The sequence below is a fragment of the Theobroma cacao genome, chromosome 1, assembly GCF_053813885.1.
Source record: "Theobroma cacao isolate CCN51 chromosome 1, ASM5381388v1, whole genome shotgun sequence".
In the NCBI taxonomy this organism is placed as follows: domain Eukaryota; kingdom Viridiplantae; phylum Streptophyta; class Magnoliopsida; order Malvales; family Malvaceae; genus Theobroma; species Theobroma cacao.
The window spans coordinates 6,519,331-6,539,757 of record NC_142639.1 but is presented as its reverse complement, the minus strand read 5'-3'; the positions used below and the strand labels follow the sequence as shown (position 1 = coordinate 6,539,757).

Below are 20,427 nucleotides of genomic sequence, written 5' to 3'. Positions count from 1 at the left end.
TCGATTTAATCTAATCCTTAACTTTTAATTTTCAATTCAAAAAATATATTTTTTTAAAAAAACATAAAAGGCAAGGAAAAGGGAGCACGTAAACAGATTTAAAGCAGCCATTGTGCACCACGTAGGCTATGACTCCTCTATATATTTCTCCCATGAGCGATGTGGTTTGCACCCATCAAAACTCACTCAAGCAAAAGTGAAAGAGCACTGAAAAAAAAAGAGAGCAAAAGGGGATGTCAAAATCATCAGAAGAAGAGCACCCACAAAAAGCTTTGGGTTGGGCTGCCAGAGATAGCTCTGGAACCCTCTCCCCTTTCCATTTCTCCAGAAGGTATACTACCTATTCCATTACCTCTTCTTCCTGGCAAAAGTATTTTTCTTTGTTTTTCTTTTTAATCTTTTTTTGTTTGCTAATTTTGTCTCATTTTCCTCTTTCTCAATGTACTCTTGGCTAGTGTTCACGTGTGTGTCGTGGTTGCTTAAGATTTCCGCAGTAAATATAAACTTGACTGATGAAAAGATTATGTAAAGATGAAGCTTTTGGATTATTTAATAAATAGGTCCAGCATCAGTGGTTTATATTATTATTTTACATTTATTAAATTGATTTGTATCTTGGCCAATATAAAATTTTATTTGTACACGTTTGATCATGTAAACAGATAAAACAAAATGGAAAAATCATGTAAACAGATGGGTCAATGAAGTAGCTCACGAATTGGCCAAGCGTGGAGACAATGGAGGGATCTTTCTCCTGATTTTCTTACTTTAGTAGCTCATCAAAGTGTAAACTTTTTTCTTCTCTCTATATAAAAAAAGAACCCTTTTTCTTCAGCAGTAATAGACGGTGATAAAGTTTTTACAAAAAGAAAAAATAAACCCTCCTGGGTTTTGTCCAATAATTGATGAAATATCTATTTTACCTTGAAGAAGAAGGAAAAAAAAAAACTATTTTGGCTCATATTCTTTGGTACATCTATTCTGCCTCATTTATGACTATAACATGCGGTGTCCGACCGGTTGTTATCAGCCTGTAATGTAACTTTATTTATTGTGTCAAAGTTTTCTGTAATGTGGTCAAATCATAACTGTCACTAATAAATGTTGGCATTGTTTGTTGAAATTTCTTGAAAATGAAATTATAGAAGAGGATTTACTAAATAATTATAATCCAAAGGTTGGGAAACAAAAATGATAGTTTATTTGTAAATAATACAAAATTTAAAGGCAAAGATTTAATGTCTCACATTGGACTATTTGGACTGCTACTTTTTCAAACTTTTTACCATTTCTCTTACAAAATTAACTAATATAGTATTAATTCCGTAGTGAAACGACATTAAAATATCTAAGCTCAAGTCATTATTAGTGAGTTTTTATTTGTCACATTTTTATCCAATGTGAGAAGAGGTATCATATTGACAAATTGATTTATTCAATCTTTACTTATTTCTAATTTTGGTGAGGATGGTTGTTGCAATTTTTGTTTCAATTTTTTGCAGGGAAAATGGTGATGATGATGTCACTGTAAAAATTCTTTACTGTGGAGTTTGCCATTCAGACCTGCATACTGTTAGAAATGACTGGGGTTTCACTCGATATCCTGTTGTTCCTGGGTATGATACTTATCTCATATTAGCATGTATATTCCCTAGATGATGATGTCTCTTTGTATTTCTATGGTTTGTAGATTATGCTGCAAATGCATAGCCAACCAAACAATTTAGCTGTTAATGTCTTGGATGTGGTGAGGCGTATTCTGTTCTGATGTATGGCTAGATGATTATGTATTATTTCTGATAGAGCACAGCCGAGCATAAGTAAGCTTTGTTCTACTTGACTACCAACTTACAAAATGACTGGTGCTTGTCTTTGTATTAGCTAATATCTTGTAAAGAAGATAGTACATCCTCCTTGTTATATCTTATATATTTGTGGCTGAACTATTACCTTTCTAGGATTTTCATTTCTGTATTACCCTGTACTAACTACGAAGAATTTGGCCCATTCAGACTTCTCTACTAAAATGTCATAGTTAGCATCCAAAAGATTTTCTCTGATATTATACATTGCTATATGTTTCATTTCCTATGACTCCATTGATTTCATATATTTCTTGTTTTCTGCAGTTCAAACTGCCTTTTTCATTTGGAGTAACTCAGCACATCTAAGTTTTTAGGTAGAGCTTTTTCATAGTAGTAGCATTTTTTTACTTGAGATAGAACATTATGAATATATTTAAAAGTTAAATTCCAGGAATAAGGAGATTCGATAGTACCAAAAATTTGCGTTCCATAAGACTTGAGATTCAGAAATTTCAGAAGTCATGTAGATTGTCATAGTTATGGCCATTGAGGTTCACATCTATAGACCATCCTTAGAGTTTATGCAATTAGCTACTAACCATTTTGATGGACTTAATAAACTGACTGAGCATATGATCTTGAATAGAGCATGGTGGAAGATTATAGCTTATATAGCCAATCCTACATATTGTTATTTTTGAAGTTAAAAACCAACTTTTATGGCTGCAAAATTAGAAAGATGACCTAACCATCAGTTGCTTGGATCCTTTCTTGTGCTGTGAATTCAAAACTGTACAGATTGAGGTTCTTCTAACGAGAACTACTCTAAATTTGCTTAACCATAAAGAGATTAAACCATCAAACATGAGCTAAACTATGTCATTGTTGACTATATAAAGACATTCCATTGTAGTATTTGACCATTCTAAAACTTTTGTTAGCATAATTAAACACAGAAAAATTAACTTTCAACTAACTATTGATTATTCCACTGGATTAAGGAGCTCACCATTTGCATGCAGTTGCAAACTACAACGGTGCAGGTACTCGAAAACTCTTTGAATGTAAAGAAAGGGTAGACCTTATGCATTTTCGGTTTGCAGCTTTTGAGGTGTCTTGATCATTTATTGTAACCAGAGGTTTCTATATACACTTTAGGTTTATGTAACTCCTGGGCATATTTATCAGGCTGCATATTTAACTAGTGAGGTTTTGTTTTCTAGGACTCGGGTAAAGCATTATACTAGATGTTATATTCTTTTATATAGACAGGATAAGAGCTGGTTATCAGTTACTTTATCCATTGAGATTATCGTTTCTTTAAGATTATTAATATTTTGGTTTCCAATTCCTCAACTAAGAGACCTCAATATATATCCAGCTTATTGTCGCAAAGAATGCATTTACTGGTCCAGACAGTTACGTTTTGGTAGTAGAGTGCTAAATGACCAGTAGGTGATCAATTATTCTTCCCAAGTTTTAAACTCCCATTTCACCGAATACCTTTAATGATGGGTCTAATGCCAGGTAAATGTTCCTGGACTGGCATAAGTGAGTGGATATTCTGGTCTTAAAAGCGGCCACTTGATGTAAATGTGCTGATATCTTGGTTGCTTAGAGCAATTCCTGGGAACTTGTTTAGACTTATTAACCTACCCATACATTACTGACTTGCTTTAATATCATCTCTAAATTGTTGGATATTGCATAAGAATAATATCCATCTAACTAATATTGTGAATGTTTGTATATTTTTTTTCTTCTTTTGAAATAGTGAGAACTGATTTGAAACTGTTCAATTGAGTAGCTAAGTAAATCATTTGTGGAAGACAGTAGTATGGTCTGGTCAACATTATTATCTTCCAAGAACAATTGCAGCAACCTAAATAAATAATGCATGCTGTTGTTGCTCTGCAGGCATGAGATTGTTGGTGTTGCAACAAAAGTGGGGAATAATGTGACAAAATTCAAAGCAGGTGACAGGGTTGGCGTTGGGGTTATGGTTGGCTCCTGCAAGACATGTGAATGCTGTCAGCAGGACCTGGAGAACTACTGCCCTCGTGTGATATTTACCTATAACTCTCATAATCCGGATGGGACAATAAATTATGGTGGTTATTCAGATATGATCGTGGTTGACCAGCGCTATGTGGTTCGCTTTCCTGATAACTTGCCGATGGATGCGGGTGCACCACTATTATGTGCTGGGATAACAGTGTACAGCCCTATGAAATATTATGGAATGACTGATGCAGGCAAGCATTTGGGCGTTGCAGGCCTTGGTGGGCTTGGTCATGTTGCTGTGAAGATTGCTAAGGCCTTTGGGTTGAAAGTTACTGTCATTAGTAGCTCCCCATCAAAGGAGTCTGAAGCAATCAATAGACTTGGTGCTGACTCATTCCTTGTTTCCAGTGATCCTTCAAAAATGAAGGTATGTGAGAAATTAATTTTGAGAATTAGTTGAACTAACATGCTCTTGATTCCTGAGTTTGACTTTGAAGAATTTAATCATGACCGATCACTGAATCAAGTTGCGTTCTGAACTGCCTTTCAACTTTTGGCAGGCCCTAAAAATATTATTGCAGTTCATAGGATTGGATGTGTCAAGATTTTGCTTCTGCTTAATATTGCTTGATTGTACAAAAATCAGCACCCTGAGTTAAGTTAGAAAGCACTTTGATGATTATATATTGTAATCTTGTTTGTGTGTACTCTTTGCAGTCAGCTATTGGTACCATGGACTATATCATTGACACAGTGTCTGCAGTTCATCCCCTGCTTCCACTGCTTACTCTGCTGAAGGTGAATGGAAAACTGGTCACTGTGGGATTGCCCAATAAATCACTTGAATTGCCTATTTTTCCATTAGTTTTGGGTAAGCCTCCTTTGTGGGACTCGGAAGTTATGATATGTGTTCAACACGCAATTTGTGTGTCAAATTTTAGGTTCTACCCTTTAACACTCCCTCTATCCTTAATATGAAACAAAAAGTATTTCTTTATTTAAGATCAGTAAAGGGGGAAATAGAAAATATGATGATAGGTTCGAGAATATCTCAGGTTATCGATTGTAAAGGCATGATAATAGATCTAAAATTTTCTCCTGTTCAAAAGTGGGTAAATTGTCTTGTGAGTTCAACTTTTGCTTTTTAGTTTAACTGAAAACATTTACGAAAAGAAGTTTAAAGCCATAGGTAAGAATATTAATATATAATTTCTATAATGGAAGCTTCCATATCATGTCAAGATGATATCCTGGTTGACTGCTGTGAACTTGCCTTGAATTCCAGCCAGTTTCTAACTATTTGGTTTACAGGACGGAAGCTTATTGGAGGAAGCGATGCTGGAGGGATGAAAGAAACACAGGAGATGCTAGACTTTTGTGCCAAGCACAATATCAGTGCAGACATTGAGCTGATCCGGATGGACGATATCAACACAGCAATGGAAAGGCTTGCCAAATCTGATGTCAGATACCGTTTTGTGATTGATGTGGCAAATTCCTTGTCACAGTAGGTTCATTGCTAACTGGCGAGCCCAGATATTATAATAAGTTCAATGATTATGCTCTAGTATACTTTATAGAAGTTAATGCAGAGGAGAAAACAGATGAATCTTTGATGACTTGGAGTTATGTTGGTTCCCTGCATCTATGCCCTTTCAATTGTTTTATGCTTCTGGGAATCTAATTCATGTAATGCTATTGCAATCAATATATATATATGGTATTGCATTTTACTTCCTGTAATACTCCTTTTGACTTTTACAGTGTTGCCCTCGCTAGGGTTGAACCCATGACTCATGATCCCAGCACCAGCGCTATAGTATAATATTAAGCATATATGAAATGTTTTTCTGCTGTTTGCTTGCTGCTGTCCATTCTTGGACTGTTGCTTGATAGAATCTTTATCTTGTTGTGTCCGTTATTTTTGGAGTCTTATCAAAAAATATTCTTGCCTAGCTGTGGAATCTGGCTCTAGCATTAAGTTTTCTACGATTACCTTGATAGCAATCGCTTTGAAGAGTGAAGCTTTTCTTTGAGTAACAACAATTCAGTTGCTACCTTTCCTCAGTTGCCTAGCTACTGGGACATGATAATAAAAATTCTCTGGGGAATTGATAAAAACAAGGACTCAAAAGGTTTAAAGGCCACCAACAATAGCATTCAATCTTAATTAGCAAATTTCCTGCCACCTAACATTCGATCAAACAAAATTTCCTACCCATCCTTGTGTTAGTTCCATGCAAGATCTTCTATACTAAAACCGTCATTAAGGTTCATCCTTCATGCACAATGGCACCGTCCTTAACCAAATTGACTTGCTTCTACCTGACCTTTCTTCAAGTCAGCAGTATTGTAAATTTTCAAACCTTTGCTTTGCTGACCCATTCATCCTACTATAGGGTTCATCTCTCTTCCTTTAAATCGGATATACTACCACAGACAGAGGCCCTGCCTGAAGAGCAGCGTTATAGCTTCATCGAAAGGGCTCAAGAATTTTGAAACCACCAACAGAGATTGCTAACAGGTAAAACATAATCTTGCTTTGACGCTACTGAATACGAGAAATCAGATTGGCAATCGTCGACAGTTTTCCAAAACTTTCTAGGCAAAAAGCTTGAAAACCAGGATATTTATTAATGATATAAAATAGGTTACTCCTATAGTCATTTTCTTTTAATATTTAACTAAACACTCTATGATTTTTTAATATTTACTTTATTAATTGATACATGATTTTCTTGTTTAAAAAATAAAGTTCATATCTTTTTTTTCCAATTCAAATAAGAAAAAATTAGTCGTTGTGTGAGGAAATTAATAAAATTAAATTAAAACTTTTGTTCAAATTTTTGTTCTATTTTCATTACATCGTAGCTATTTAATAGACAGAATTCGCTAAATTTATACTAAGAACTAACCAAAAGAATGTTCACATCTTTTGCTAGGGATGCAATGACACTTCCGACGTATGACGGTTTGAAGGATACTGGTACGTGGCAAGTTTTATTGCCAGCCCTCCTTAAGCCACCATGCTCAGGGTTTACAATGGTTCACTCACTTACTACAAAGATTCGGGTCATGGACAGATTCAGAAATTTTTTTAAGTAATGTTATAACTAAAATAATAATAAGAAGAAAATAAATTATAGAAAGTAATTTTTTAGATGGGGTAGTTTAGATTTTAACTTTTTGTTAATAAAATTTTAAATTATAAAAAGATATTTCTTTTGTCTTTTTATGTAGTATTTAAATATTAGTATATAAATTACTTTTTTATAAATTTACTTTGACTTGAAATTTTTAACCCCACTTTCTACAAAATAAAAAAAATTAATAAATTTATTAGTATCATTAACTGTATAAGACTCTAACATAAATAATATACGAAGTAAAAATTTTTTACATTTTAATGAATGTGACACCACTCCTCTCAATGTAGGTCTCACCGTGGGTCCGGTCCTGCTTCAGGACATCTACAATTGGCTCAAGCTGAATGCTGTCCACGATGTTGGTGCCGCCAAAGTGAAAGTTTACATAGATGGGTATCTAAAATTAAAGGCAGATGGTCGTGGAGTGATATCGCATGCCTTCAAACGAGGGGTATATGTCCAAAATGATGATTTTTATTATATGATAAATATGGATCAGTTGTTAAATATAAAATTTTAATAATATTCAATAAAATATTAGATTAAATTAAAACTTTGTATATGATAAGTATGAATCAGTTGTTAAATATAAAAAAAATTAATAATAGTCAATAAAATATTAGATTGAATTAAAACTTTGTGTATGATAAATATGAGTCAATTGTTAAATATAACGTTTATTTTTATAAAATATTAACTAAAAAAATTACAGAAGGATGTATCAATTAACGAACATGTTCCATACGATAACTTGATCCTCAGCATACCCTCGCTAATAAGGAGATATATAGCATTGCAAAACCACATTTTTGAAGCTTAAATGAGGAGTTAATCATCAATTACTTTAATTTTAGCTTTTGAATTTTTTTTTTTAAAAACTCTGGAATACCATTCATATTCAACTATCATGTTCACTGGATTTATTACTATATAAGAAGCGTTTAGTTCTTGTCTTGTTTGCATTTTGTCATTTGCCTCATTACCTACTCACACTTGAATAATCGCAACTCAGACCTTGTCCTCCATTCCTTGCTTCCTTAGGCATCCATTCTTCCTTTTCTACTACTTTATAATTAATTAATTAATGATAGCATTATTTTAAAATAATAATAAAAAAACAGAAGTGGCATTATTTTATCCCAGGTTACATGCATGCCCGTGGCCTTGACCATGACCTTGAATACCATAAAATTTGGTTGGTTAATTTGCCTTATATTATCTTTCAAAAAAAAATTTACCTTATAATATTAAATTAATTACAAAGTTGTAAGATAAATAATAGGTTTGGCTTGGTAATTTTATAGTCTTTAAGGGAATGGACAACGACTTACAAATAGAATAATTAAACTTTTCTCTGTAAACTCGTGATCGAAGGTCAACAAGTAATTGAATGTAACATAGGAAAACAAGAAATGACTTCATTCATTTATTTAATTGTAATTAGGGTTTATATTATTTTATTGAAGAGGGAGGATTCGAATTTAAATTTTGAGTAAAAGAAAATGTCCTTACCATTAAACCAAATATTTAATACAATGAAGCTAATTTTTTTAGTACAGATGATTTTTTAGTAGGCTTTTTTTTTTGCTGTTATCATTATATTATTATTACTACCTTTTTCTTCTTTGTTTTATATTTCTAAAAATATGTTAAAAACTAACATAAATAATGAAAAATGAAATCGTATCTGTTAGAATGAGCTGCATATGACAAAAATGTAGCTCCAACTTAAACCTAATTTCATTTGAAAATAAGTGATACGTTTTGTTATCCATGCAAGTTAATTAATTTTTAATTTCTCAAAATATTGTTTACTTTTGTATCTAAATAGATAATTTCTTTTTTCTTTTTAATTTTGAAAGTAAAAATTAAATAATAAAGTAACAACCCAATAAGTCAATTAATTCTTTGATTGTTACTTTTAAAATAATAATTAATCAACTATTAGTTATAAAAACTTATTTGATTAAAAATAAAAATAAATAACTTGATTGAACACAATAAAAATATAAAAAAATTTTAAAATTTTTTTGAATAATCAAGAATTTTTTCAAGTATTATGCTAAGATAAAAATAACTAAACCAAGACATCAAACGATTAAATTTAAAGGGTGACAATATTTTTATAGATTAAAACAAATTGGATTTTGGACCAAGTATCTGCATTTGATAATCCCCACACACTAAGTACACCAAGCACAATATTTCACACATCTCATAACTTGCTTTGACCCCTCCTTTCTTTAAAAGAAGAAATTAGAATGGCTGTTTTACTAATCTTTGCTTGTCTTTTGCTCATGCATTTGGCAAGTAGCTGGCCTGTTGATCCAACCAAAGGCTTTGTTGAACTCCCATTGAACAAATCTAACTTCCATAATGACAAGCCGTATGACTTACCTGTAAGCGACCGCTACAGCTTTGTAGATGGAGTTCACAAGCTTTGGGTTTACTCCACAGACAAACCACTGTTCAAAAATAGCCCCACCAAGCCTCGTTCGGAGATCCGTATAAGAGTAAAAAATCTCTATACTTTAGTCGTCCGTAGTTCCTTTATCCCTTGTTTTATGAAAGTTCTCTAAAATCTTTCCTTAATCTCTCAGGGCTATGACTATTCGTCTGGAGTCTGGCAATTCGAAGGCTACGGCTACGTGCCCTGCGGAACCACCGGTGTGTGCATCATGCAAGTGTTTGGATCAACTCCACCTCAAGCCACAACTTTAATGCTCAGAGTCTACAATGGTTCACTCTATTACTACAAGGCAGGTCCAGTTGTGTTGGAGAACATCTACGACCGATGGTTTCGGGTTAACGTAATCCATGATGTAAATGCTTCGAAGTTACAGGTTTATATTGATGGTGTTCTAAAGCTGGAGCCTCCTGGCCATGGAGGCACAAACCATTATTTTAAATTTGGGGTTTATGAACAAAATGATTCTTCTTACTATATAGAATCCCGTTGGAAGGGCATCAAGGTTCTGAAGAAAATGTGATTGACCCTATTCTTAAATAATATATTATGAAATTTCTCATATAAAAAATTGTGAGACAAATGTCACAACATATTACTGAAATAATAAATTTTATAAGTTGTGTGATGTCTATACATTTGTATTTTATGATTCCAGAGAATTCACTGCATATGTGAATATACAATACAATTCAATTCAACAGTTTTGATTTTGCTCTATGACCAAGACAATATAAGAAATTAGTTAATTTTCTTCCTCATTTGTTTGGGTTAATTTTCTTAATTAATTTTCATATTTTTTTCTTATGTTTGCATTTCAATGTTTTTTTTAAACATATATATATTTGTTTAAAATGAAAAAAATCTCTCTATACTTAATTTAAATCTATCATATGATTTTTTTTCTTTTTACTCCAATCAATTGATCTCACAAGTAACCAGATGAGATTGGGACAGGTTGTTGCTCTGGAGTGATAGGGATAGCCTGGCTCTCTTTTCTACCCTATTTTTGTGGGGTAGATTTTTGTAAAATTCTTTTTTGAATGCATTTCCTACTTTTCAAAAAAAATTAAGTCTCTAATTGACTGCATCCTTGTTTGAACAAAATTTAACATTGTTAACTCTCAAAATTTTAACATTATTAACATATCATTGATTTTCTTATTAAACTTTATCTCGATTTCAATTTTTAAATTTATTTCTTAAGTAATGATTAAAGAACCTTAAAGTTCTATCCTAAAATTATTAAGAATTAGACTAGTCTCTTATGTACGAGATTTGTTGATTATGTTATTTTATGGTGAGTTTAGAAAACTCTATTTTTGAATTCTCTATTCTCTCACATCGCCTCCATATATACTAGCTCCATGAACTCGATGGGCCGACCCATGATCATGACAGTGGTGTCACGTGGCACCACTCAATTCAAAAACAATTTATTTATTATATTATTTTTTTAAAATTTTATATATTTAACAACACGATAAACTCATTAATTTTTTTGCAATTTCATAGGAAGTGGGGTCAAAATGTAGATTTTATTAAAAAAATTATATATTAATAATATTTAAATATTCTTTTTAAAAAATAATATTTAAATATTATCAAAAAAGTAAATTTATTAAAAACTAATTTATATATTAATATTTAAATTCTACATGAAAAGATAAAATTTTTTTTATAATTTAAGATTTTATTAAAAAGTCAAAATCCAAACTACTCTTTCTCTTAAAAAATTCAAGTTTACTCTTAAGACCTACAATGACTTTTCTCATCTCGATTCTTGGCTATGTTTTTCACTCTCTCAAACAACTCAACTAAGCTTCTACTATAAGTAATTTTCAATTCAAGTTAAGTTTTTAAATATTTAATATTTAAATAGTTTTTTATTAATTTGATAATTTGAATTCATAATTATAAAGCACAAGCTACGCAATCGAATAAATGACAAGTGGATGAATGATTATTTGGTGACATATATTGAAAAATATGTATTTGATAGTATTTGTAGTGATATTATCATACGTTTTCAAAATATGAAAAATCATCTTGAATAATTATAATTTTTTTAAAAATATTTTTACTTTGAAGTATTAAATGAATGTATTGAATTTATATTTTTTTAATTTAATGTTAAAACTTCTATTTTATAAATTTTAACATATTTATTTTTTTAATTATTATTTTAATTATAACACCACTCAAAAAAATTTATGAGTATACCCTACAATTCTCCTATAGAACCATGGAGCTCTGTTTGAAGGGAAAAAAATGAAGTTGCTTCGAGCAAGTTTTAGTTTGTGAAGCGATCCACTTCTTCACTTCCAAGTTATTTATAAATTCCCTTCTTTGAATGGCATGCAATCACGAATACTGTAATTGATGCGCCGCTCGACCTTTTCACATGTAACGAGTCATCGAAGCTCTACCAAGTTAAAGTTGCTAGTTATGTCAGTTATGTCTGATGATTAGGCTACAAGTTTTTCCTTTTGACTGTGTTATGATTCCGCGTGATCCACGTTAAAGCAGAAGAAATTTATAAACAACTGAGTTAGAAGGCAGATTCTCTTCCCTTTATTTTGAGACCAGCAAGGGGTTACTGTTGTGTGATTTTCTTAATCAAAACTCAGGAAAAAAAAAAAAAACCCTTACTATAAGGACGTTTTGGTTTTCCTTTCTTCTGGCAATTCAGATTAGTTGAAATTTTCCCAGTTATGCTTCTTATAAGTAACTACTTCAATAATGGTGCGATCTCACTTTGACTAGGGTCAGCTTGTTGGGTTTGGGTGCCTGCATAGACATTAGGGAGGCTAATTGCTTTGGTAAGTCGAAGTGGGGAGCTGGAATCAAACAGAGGTAATCTTTTCCTCCTTGCTGTTTTTGGGTATTGGTGTTCTGGATCTAGGTTGTTACAGTTTGGAATTTTTTGTTTCTGCTGAGGCCGAATTCTGTACTTCTTAATTTAATTAAAATTTGGGCTCTCTTCTCGCTGCTGCCAATGAATGTTCAACACAATGCCGCTTTGAAGTTTGTTTTTAGTATTGAATCATGAAAATCTTTGAAAGCTGTGTAGCACTAGCTTGTGGCGGTAATTTGCCGCCTGCTTGTTTGATTCAAGTTCTTTTGCCAGATCAAGATTAGGAGTGTGTTGGGTGCTGAAGTTTCTGGGATTGGGTTTGTCAATCGATTTTCAATTCCCTTTTGGGTTGTTTGGGGCCACTTGAGCAATATATAGGCTACCCGAAGTGTCACCGTTTCATCAATATTATTTACAGATTTTGTAACTAAATGCGTTGATCCCCTAATAAAAGACTGCTTTTTTAGAATATCCCCATCCATACAAAATCCCAATTAATGAACCCTTTGTAATCGTATAGTTCAGGCTCTTGTTAAGCTAGCTTCTACGTCAAAAGGAGTCTTTTACTTGAATCACCTGATGTTTAAGACTCTACATGTCATTCTAGCCTTTGCCATCAATAAAATCCCAATTTTCAAAAAAAAAAAAATTCCCATCCATACGAACGAACTCACCAAATAAATTTGGAACATAAAATCATTCCAGGCATGGCTTCGGATTTCATAGCAATCTATCCAAGTTTTCCTGCTGTTGGGATGAAATCCTCTGTCCATTCTTCAACGTCATCGAACGATTCAAAGCCCTGCCCTATTTCCTACTTTCATCACTTCCAAAAAGAAAATCTCTGTCTTGAAACAAAATTAGGCAAAGCTTCCCAAAATTCTCTTGATGGAAATTCCAGAAATTTAAAAACTTTATGCTGTTCCTTAATTTCAAAAAAAAATTCAATGATATTGTGATTGTTATTATTTATTAGACATCTGTTTATTTCAATCAATTTTTCCTGTTAATTCTAATTTGTAATATATCGCAAAACCAAAGGGAATAAGAAAGAAGTAATAAAAATAGAAAGAAGGACAACAAAACAAACAAGAAGTAAAGTATTCTCATTAGTCCATCCGCAAGGTCAAGACAAGTTATTTAACAGTGAAAACTCTGGTTGGAATTTTTCTACAGGAAACCTTTTTTATTACTAAATATGCTTCTGCTTAGCAATAGAGTCAGTTTCAAAAGCAGTAAAACATTACAATATTTCACCAACCGTTTCAGGTACAACGTACGCTAGCTAGTGGTTTGCTCCGCTTTGGAATTCCTTAGACTGGAGATCGGCGGTGTTTTGTGCAAACCTAGCAACTATAACAGTTACCATTATGCTATTTATAAGTAAGTATGACTGTATCTTCAAGCATCATCTCTGATCTCTGTCAAAATAAAAAATCATATTAGTAAATTCAAGCGAATTGCCTAGTTTTTACTATTCTCACTCATTTTGATTCCCTGTTAATATGTTTTCTTGAATATGTAGAAAAGGTTGTTCCTTTGACTGTCTCTGTCAATTACCAATTTGCTAAACAAAAAAAAATCTAAATATTCTTTTCAGTCGCTGCCTCTGTGATCTATGTTGAGTCCAAGGATTTTGTCTTGAATAAGATATTATCAGAAATTGCAAAACGGTTTTGGGGCGAATGGGAGCTCCGCTTGATGGTTGTTTTGAGCCTTATTCTCCAGCTATTTCTCGTCATCTCTGGGTATATTCGACGAAAATACATAGGCAAAAAATTACCCTATGTTGCAATAAGTGTGTGGTTAGTATACTTGTCAACAGATTGGATCGCAACTCTTGTTCTGACTACACTTCTTAAAGGTGACGTTGGTTTGGACAATAAACTGATTGTGTTCTGGACACCGTTCCTTCTGTGGCATCTTGGGAGTCCACATAACATTACAGCTTATTCTCTAGAAGACAATGATTTGTGGTTAAGACGCTTCTTTGGGCTAGTTTTTCAAGTTGGAGAGGCAATCTATATCTATGCAAGGTTTCGATCAACATCGAGCGCTGCAGTTAATGCTGTGGCCGTTCCAATCTTCCTCGCTGGAGTTATCAAGTATGGAGAAAGGATATGGGCTCTCAGATGTGCGAGTGACAAACAACTCGTAAATTCTTTTTTCTTAATTTCTGATAAGAAGACTAATGAAGGGAGAAAAACCATCAGAACAGGGCTGTTTGAAATTACGATTAAAGATCTCTTTAAAGACAAAGGCGTCGTTCCTGAAGTTGAATTTCTTCGCCAAGCATATACATCATACATTGTTTTCAAGCCTCTTTTTACAGATCTCCCATTCCGGCTTTCCAGAGAGTTACATGATAACATGGTGTACATGAAGTCTCAATCTGCCGAAGATGCATTTAAGTTTGTAGATGTTGAACTTAGTTTCGTCTACGATCTATTCTTCACCAAGAATCCCATACAATATCGTCATTTTAAAGTGAGTCTATGTCTCGGTGGCTTCTGTTTTCTGTCCATGGTTTGTTCAATGATTGGTTTCACAGCCGTTATGGATAGGAGCGAGCATTCAGCAATTGACATTGCCATAACCTACATGCTGCTGGTAGGAGCTATTTCTCTGGACGTTTATTCATTCTTTATGCATGCTCTCTCTACCTGGGCCATGATCCGGCTTCCCATTCCTCGCACCAAGGTGCATAAGTGGTACTCAAGTATTGCTGCTTATAGATTACAGTCTATTAAGGCCAGCTCGGGAATAAAATCAATGGCGCAACATGATCTAATAAAGTATTGCGTCAAGGCGAAAACAAGTAGGTGCACTGGACTCATAAGGCTTTTCGACACTGGCACTCTTTTACAGAAGTACGGTCATACCAAATGGAAGCCAGTCGATCCTGATCTGAAGCGTTTCATCTATGCTCATCTGCAAAAGAAACGTGAAAAGTGTGAAAAAAATTATTTCAAACTCGATGAACTCGAGAAGTTGTTAAACGAGAAAGGTGACAATGTGTTCAAAGAGAAGTTCAAAGAAATGCTTGGAATGGATGCCGATTTGACACAATCAAAAGCTGAATTCTTGTCCATTTTCCCTAGAATGGATCCAACATATTTCATACGTAGCATCTTCCTTTGGCATATTGCTACGGAGCTTTCCTATTATGATGATCTTGACAATCATCGAATAGGTACGGCCACTTCGTTATGCTATATTAGCAAGTCTATATCTGATTACATGATTTACCTTGCACTTGTTCGTCCATCAATGCTGTCCAAAGGGTTCAGTGATGTGATAAACGGTAAAATTTACAAGGAAGCCCAGAGTTTCTTAATGGAGAAAATGAAAACAAGCTTCGTTAACGCCAGGAAACAATTTACCACGGACCTGCTTCACTTTGCTGCCTTTCAAGATCAATCTTTTTATCAACCGCCACGTCATAAAGTGGGAGCAGTGCTGCTTGAAGGAGCTAGCTTTGCCGTGAAACTGCAGAGGTTTGTGAGGGAATTGCGGTGGGATCATGATGAGAAATGGGAAATGATTAGCGAGGTGTGGATTCAGATGATGGCTCATGCTGCAAGTCGTTGTTCATGGAAGGAGCATGCTCAACAGTTGAGGCATGGCGGAGAGCTGCTCACTCACGTTGCCCTTCTCATGGCACATCTCGGATTAAGTACAAAGGTAGGCATAGATGAAGATGATGATGATGACTCTGATGCCTTCCCACCATTTGATGTTTAATTGTGGCTTTTTAATTTTTTTTCTTCCCCTTTCGAAATGAACACTGTAATTTGAGTATAGTTTTCCTCTCTCCATTTTTATCACCAATTTGATTTATATGCACCTCAAAATTTCAGCATGTAATACGAAAATTAAAAAAAAAAAGAAATGAAAATTATGCCAAGATGATTTCTTGATCAAGGGCTTGAACTTCAATGTCTGGATTAATTAGGATATCTTAGCAATTAACTAGGAGTATTTATAATTACAAAGGTACATATCTTTTGAAATTTATTTTAATTAGTTAATTGAAGAATTTTCAAAGACAAATACTGTATCATCATGTGAACCTGATGACATCATTTAATCTAGTCACATAATTAGTTCAAGGACAAATAATTTTGCTAAGCAAAATACACCTATGAGTCATCCAATATATCTCTAAATAGATTTAGATAATTTAGAGATAAATCCAACTTGGCTAATCAAAATTGACCTATAAGTCATTCATTTTATCTCTAAATAAATCAAAATAATTTAGAAATAAAACCTAAATTTGGCTCAATCAAAATTCGATGGAGTCATCATAGTTTTTCTTAGTTAAATTAAAATATTTTAGACATAAAATCAAAAAGATTAAATTCTCATAGAATTCTCTTATCTAGCACTATAAATACAATGTTCCAGCAAACCGTTTGACACACATAATTCAAAAAAAAAAAAAGATTTTGAAAACTCAAAATTTCTCCAAAGTCTTATAAGAATTAAGTTAAGCAATTGAAGAACATTGATATTTAAGCTTTAAGATTTTTTAAGAAGTTGTTCTTCGATCTTATTCTAACAAAAGGCTTTAAGATTTTCAAGAAATTGTTCTTCGATCTTATTTTAACAAAAGAAGATTTTTCAAAAAGTTACACTTTAATCTTGTTCTAGCAAAAGAAGGAGATCAGTTTCATTTGTTCAAGACTAAGCCTTTGAAGCGGATTCATTGAAGAAAAGAACCATAACATTGTTCATCCTTAATTCAAAAAAGCAGATTTTATTATTAATTGGTACCATTTCCAAATTCAATCAACCCCAAAAAAAGTTTTTTGAATTAAGAATGATCCAAATCTTTTTATTTAAAATTATGAGTGCGATGATTAAGTTACCAAGTTCACAATGATTCTTGAAGAGAAATCAAGTTTGTACTCTTCTTTGAATTTCATGACTCGTGCCATCAAATCTCAAGTGAAGAAAATTGCTTTTGTAAGTTGAATTTCTTTAAAAAGTTAATTAGTAATTAACATAATGGTTGCTTTTCAAAAAAAAATTAACACAATGGTTAGATGCAAAAGCATTTCAAAGATTACATTTTACGGAAAATGTCGGTTTTAAAAATTCCAAAAATATCTTCATAAAAGTCAAATTGTCTTCCAAATCGATGAGGACAGTAAGATTATATAATAATGGCCTTATTGCATCGAATAGGCAAGTAGCTACAATGGATGTTAATAAGATAGGCATGATGTGTAAGATCCAGTGCCCTATTATCAATGATGATTTCTTCTCTATTCCTTGAAAATAAGTTAGCATTTCACACCATATTTGTGTAGATCAACTTACATGTTTCATATTGACCAAAATATTTTGGCTCTATCTCCTCCCCAAGAACTTAACCATCATAAGTCTAGCTACTTTTGTAGAGTTTGAAAATTGAGTTTCAAAATAGCAAACACAGTGAACTAGGAATTATAACCCTAGTTCAATATCGATTTTTTTTTAATAAACTTTGAATAGAAATAACCTAGAAATAATATTTTGATGTAATAAGATTTTCATAATTATAACTCTTTATAATATCTTTTCAAGATATACAATATTCCATAAATTTTATTTCAGGTCGAGGAGGCGCTGCAATTTTTCCGCTTCTCACATTGGGTTGAAAGAAAGAGTCCAATTATGATGTCAGCATGATTCAATAATGCATCCATCAGGCCTTGGATACATCGGAGCATTTTCAATGAAATTGATAACTATTAGAGAACAAATGGAGAGGTGATGATTACACTTAGAGAAGCAAATGCCTTCACGTACGTGCTTGCAAAGTTCGGTGTGGATAGCGAGGAAAGGTTCTCAGCTTGGTGGTAGTCTCCCTGCTTTATTCCTCTCTTCCTTTCTGTTATGCTTATTCTTTGGATGGATGACATTGGAGCAGGATGTGTATTGAGAGTTGTGGTGGTGCTACGTGTTTCTAACATGTTAAGGCATTCAGTTTAATGATACGTGACGGTGGATTGTTTTTTTCTGTTTTCTCTTTCCTGTTTTTGCCATGGTCAGGATGTGTCCACGGGTTTTGCTGTTCTGATTGTTCTTTATCTTTGTGCTAGGTGCTATGCACCCTATGCTGATGGACAGAGGAAATCCCATTGGGAGGACCGGCTCTTTCTGTCCTTGTGATTTTTCTCTTTTGAGATTTAATGAAACTTTATTTGATTGAGAAAACAGATAAACAAATAATAAAAATAAAGAGACTTGATTAATTGAAATTAACCAATAGGGGTTAAAGTAGACATTTTATATATGAAGAGACTAAAACCTAACTTTGACAAAATTAAAATTCTGTCTACTTTATTGCATCAACCTAAGCACCCTACACGGTTCCCGTGTTTAAGTTGTTCGGTAAAATTTGAATTCTTTCTCTTTGCCAGTCAATATCAAGGCTTTAATCATAAAGAGTGTCTATTCCTTGAATAAAGATAAAATCACGGAGTATAACGTTTGTCTTGGGCTGATGCATCCATTGCTTTAAAGACAGGAGTGGTTCTCTGACCATAAAAAAAAAAGTCAGCATTGCAAGATAACAGGATAATTATATATTAGAGGTCAAAAGCTTAACTCATTGAATTGGAGGAAGACGCTGAAAACCAAGTTACAAGGGTGACAAAGAAAGAACACATTCAGAATCCGAAATGCCAGCACATTAATTCAGAAATATCCATTTACAACAAATATATATATATATATATTGCCAAAATTTAATTTTTTAAGAGATAATGCTCATTTTGTCCGTCGTACTTCAGTAAAATGTACAAATCCTCCCTCAAACTTTTATTCAATCCAATTAAACCATGCATTTTACTTTTATTTAAGTAAAATTAAGCTCTCACCTTTACAAAGTAAAGAATATTTTGTCCAACAGTTTAAAAATCTCCTCAAATTGCTTTCTGGGTGAAAAGGAAAGATGTGCGAGACGAAAGAAAAGAAAAAGGGAAAAAAAGAATCTCAAATTAGAATATTTTATAAGTGAGGGAGGATGGGGCTTGTGTAAGGGGAAAGAGCTGTATATCCTATCATACAGCTCAAGCCCAATTCCTTTGTAACAAAGAGGATAAAGAAGAAAAAGAAAAAGGAAGGCGGTGCACCTCAAAAATTTTATGTTCATCGTATATGCCACATGGACATAACAATTACACATCAACATCACTTGTAACGTCCAATGATTATCAATTGAACAAATAATAGACGTAAAGGGACTTGATTCATTTCAGATCAGAAAATTATGAAGACTAAAACCCAATAACGTTAAGAAAATAAAATTAGACCTTCTTATTTTTAAAAATTTTTTTATTATCGTTACCTTAGTGCATCAATCTAAACATCCTATGTCTTCCCTTATTCGGTAAAGTTTGAATTCTGTCTATGTTTTCTTGAGTCAACAGTCTCTAATTACAAATGGTGTCTCTTTCAGACAATGATGAAATAATGGAACGTAACGGTAACCTTTGACTGGCCTATGCGATGCTCTTATGTCAGTCGCGGTCGCCGGTCCAAAGAATTGAAGCGGTGTTACAAGATCATAGAGTTATAAATTAGAGGTCAAAAGCTTAACGTGTTGAATTGGAGGAAGAAGCTGCAAACCAAGTTAAAAGGAATGACAAACAAAATAGTAAACAGATTCAGTATCAAAATGGCAACAATATTGATTAGGGAAAAAAAAACTTAAATAAAGTTGCTAACAATTTTCATCTCTTTATCTTGTATAAGCAAACTCGTTAAAGAAATGCACACACAACTCAATGGCAAACAGCTTGCTAAAGCTAAAAGGGGAGTTTGGCGTCTTCATAAACGAAGAGAGAACGAAGTTTCCTCACTTTTTCTCTTGAAATATCACGAGATGAATTCAAAAAGGTTGACTTTTCCCTCTGGCTCTTTCCTAATATATAAAACCAACATTCATGAATCAACATTATCTTCAAGACTTCAAACGTGATTTTCGTTGAAAAATTATGGATCAACATTCATTTGCCCTTTCCTACGTCTTAAATGTTTTTGTCTTTTGGCGTCGGCCTTTCTCTTCCAGATCTATTCATACCCAACTACTATATATAAATGCCCAAAACAACACAACGTTTGCACAAACCCAATATTCCTTCTCATCTTTAT

The 20,427-nt window shown here is 33.1% G+C and overlaps 3 protein-coding genes and 1 pseudogene across 3 annotated transcripts; all 4 read left to right on the top strand.

Annotated features, from left to right (window-relative positions):
- Positions 1-116: 116 nt before the first annotated feature.
- On the top strand, positions 117-5,542 carry LOC18611738 (putative cinnamyl alcohol dehydrogenase 9). The gene is made up of 5 exons (XM_007048153.3): positions 117-331; positions 1,503-1,616; positions 3,723-4,236; positions 4,527-4,680; positions 5,121-5,542. The coding sequence occupies exons 1-5, from the start codon at positions 234-236 to the stop codon at positions 5,318-5,320; spliced, it is 1,080 nt and encodes a 359-aa protein (XP_007048215.3). The 5' UTR covers positions 117-233; the 3' UTR covers positions 5,321-5,542.
- Positions 5,543-6,204: 662 nt separating this feature from the next.
- On the top strand, positions 6,205-7,475 carry LOC148764476 (citrate-binding protein-like; annotated as a pseudogene).
- A 1,723-nt stretch (positions 7,476-9,198) lies between these two features.
- Positions 9,199-9,945, top strand: LOC18611737 (citrate-binding protein-like). Its single transcript, XM_007048152.3, has 2 exons — positions 9,199-9,468; positions 9,556-9,945. Exons 1-2 carry the CDS (start codon positions 9,217-9,219, stop codon positions 9,943-9,945), a joined length of 642 nt encoding a protein of 213 aa, XP_007048214.3. The 5' UTR covers positions 9,199-9,216.
- A 3,603-nt stretch (positions 9,946-13,548) lies between these two features.
- LOC108660997 (uncharacterized) lies at positions 13,549-16,133 on the top strand. Its single transcript, XM_088802854.1, has 2 exons — positions 13,549-13,662; positions 13,880-16,133. The coding sequence occupies exons 1-2, from the start codon at positions 13,650-13,652 to the stop codon at positions 16,021-16,023; spliced, it is 2,157 nt and encodes a 718-aa protein (XP_088658980.1). The 5' UTR covers positions 13,549-13,649; the 3' UTR covers positions 16,024-16,133.
- Positions 16,134-20,427: the final 4,294 nt, after the last annotated feature.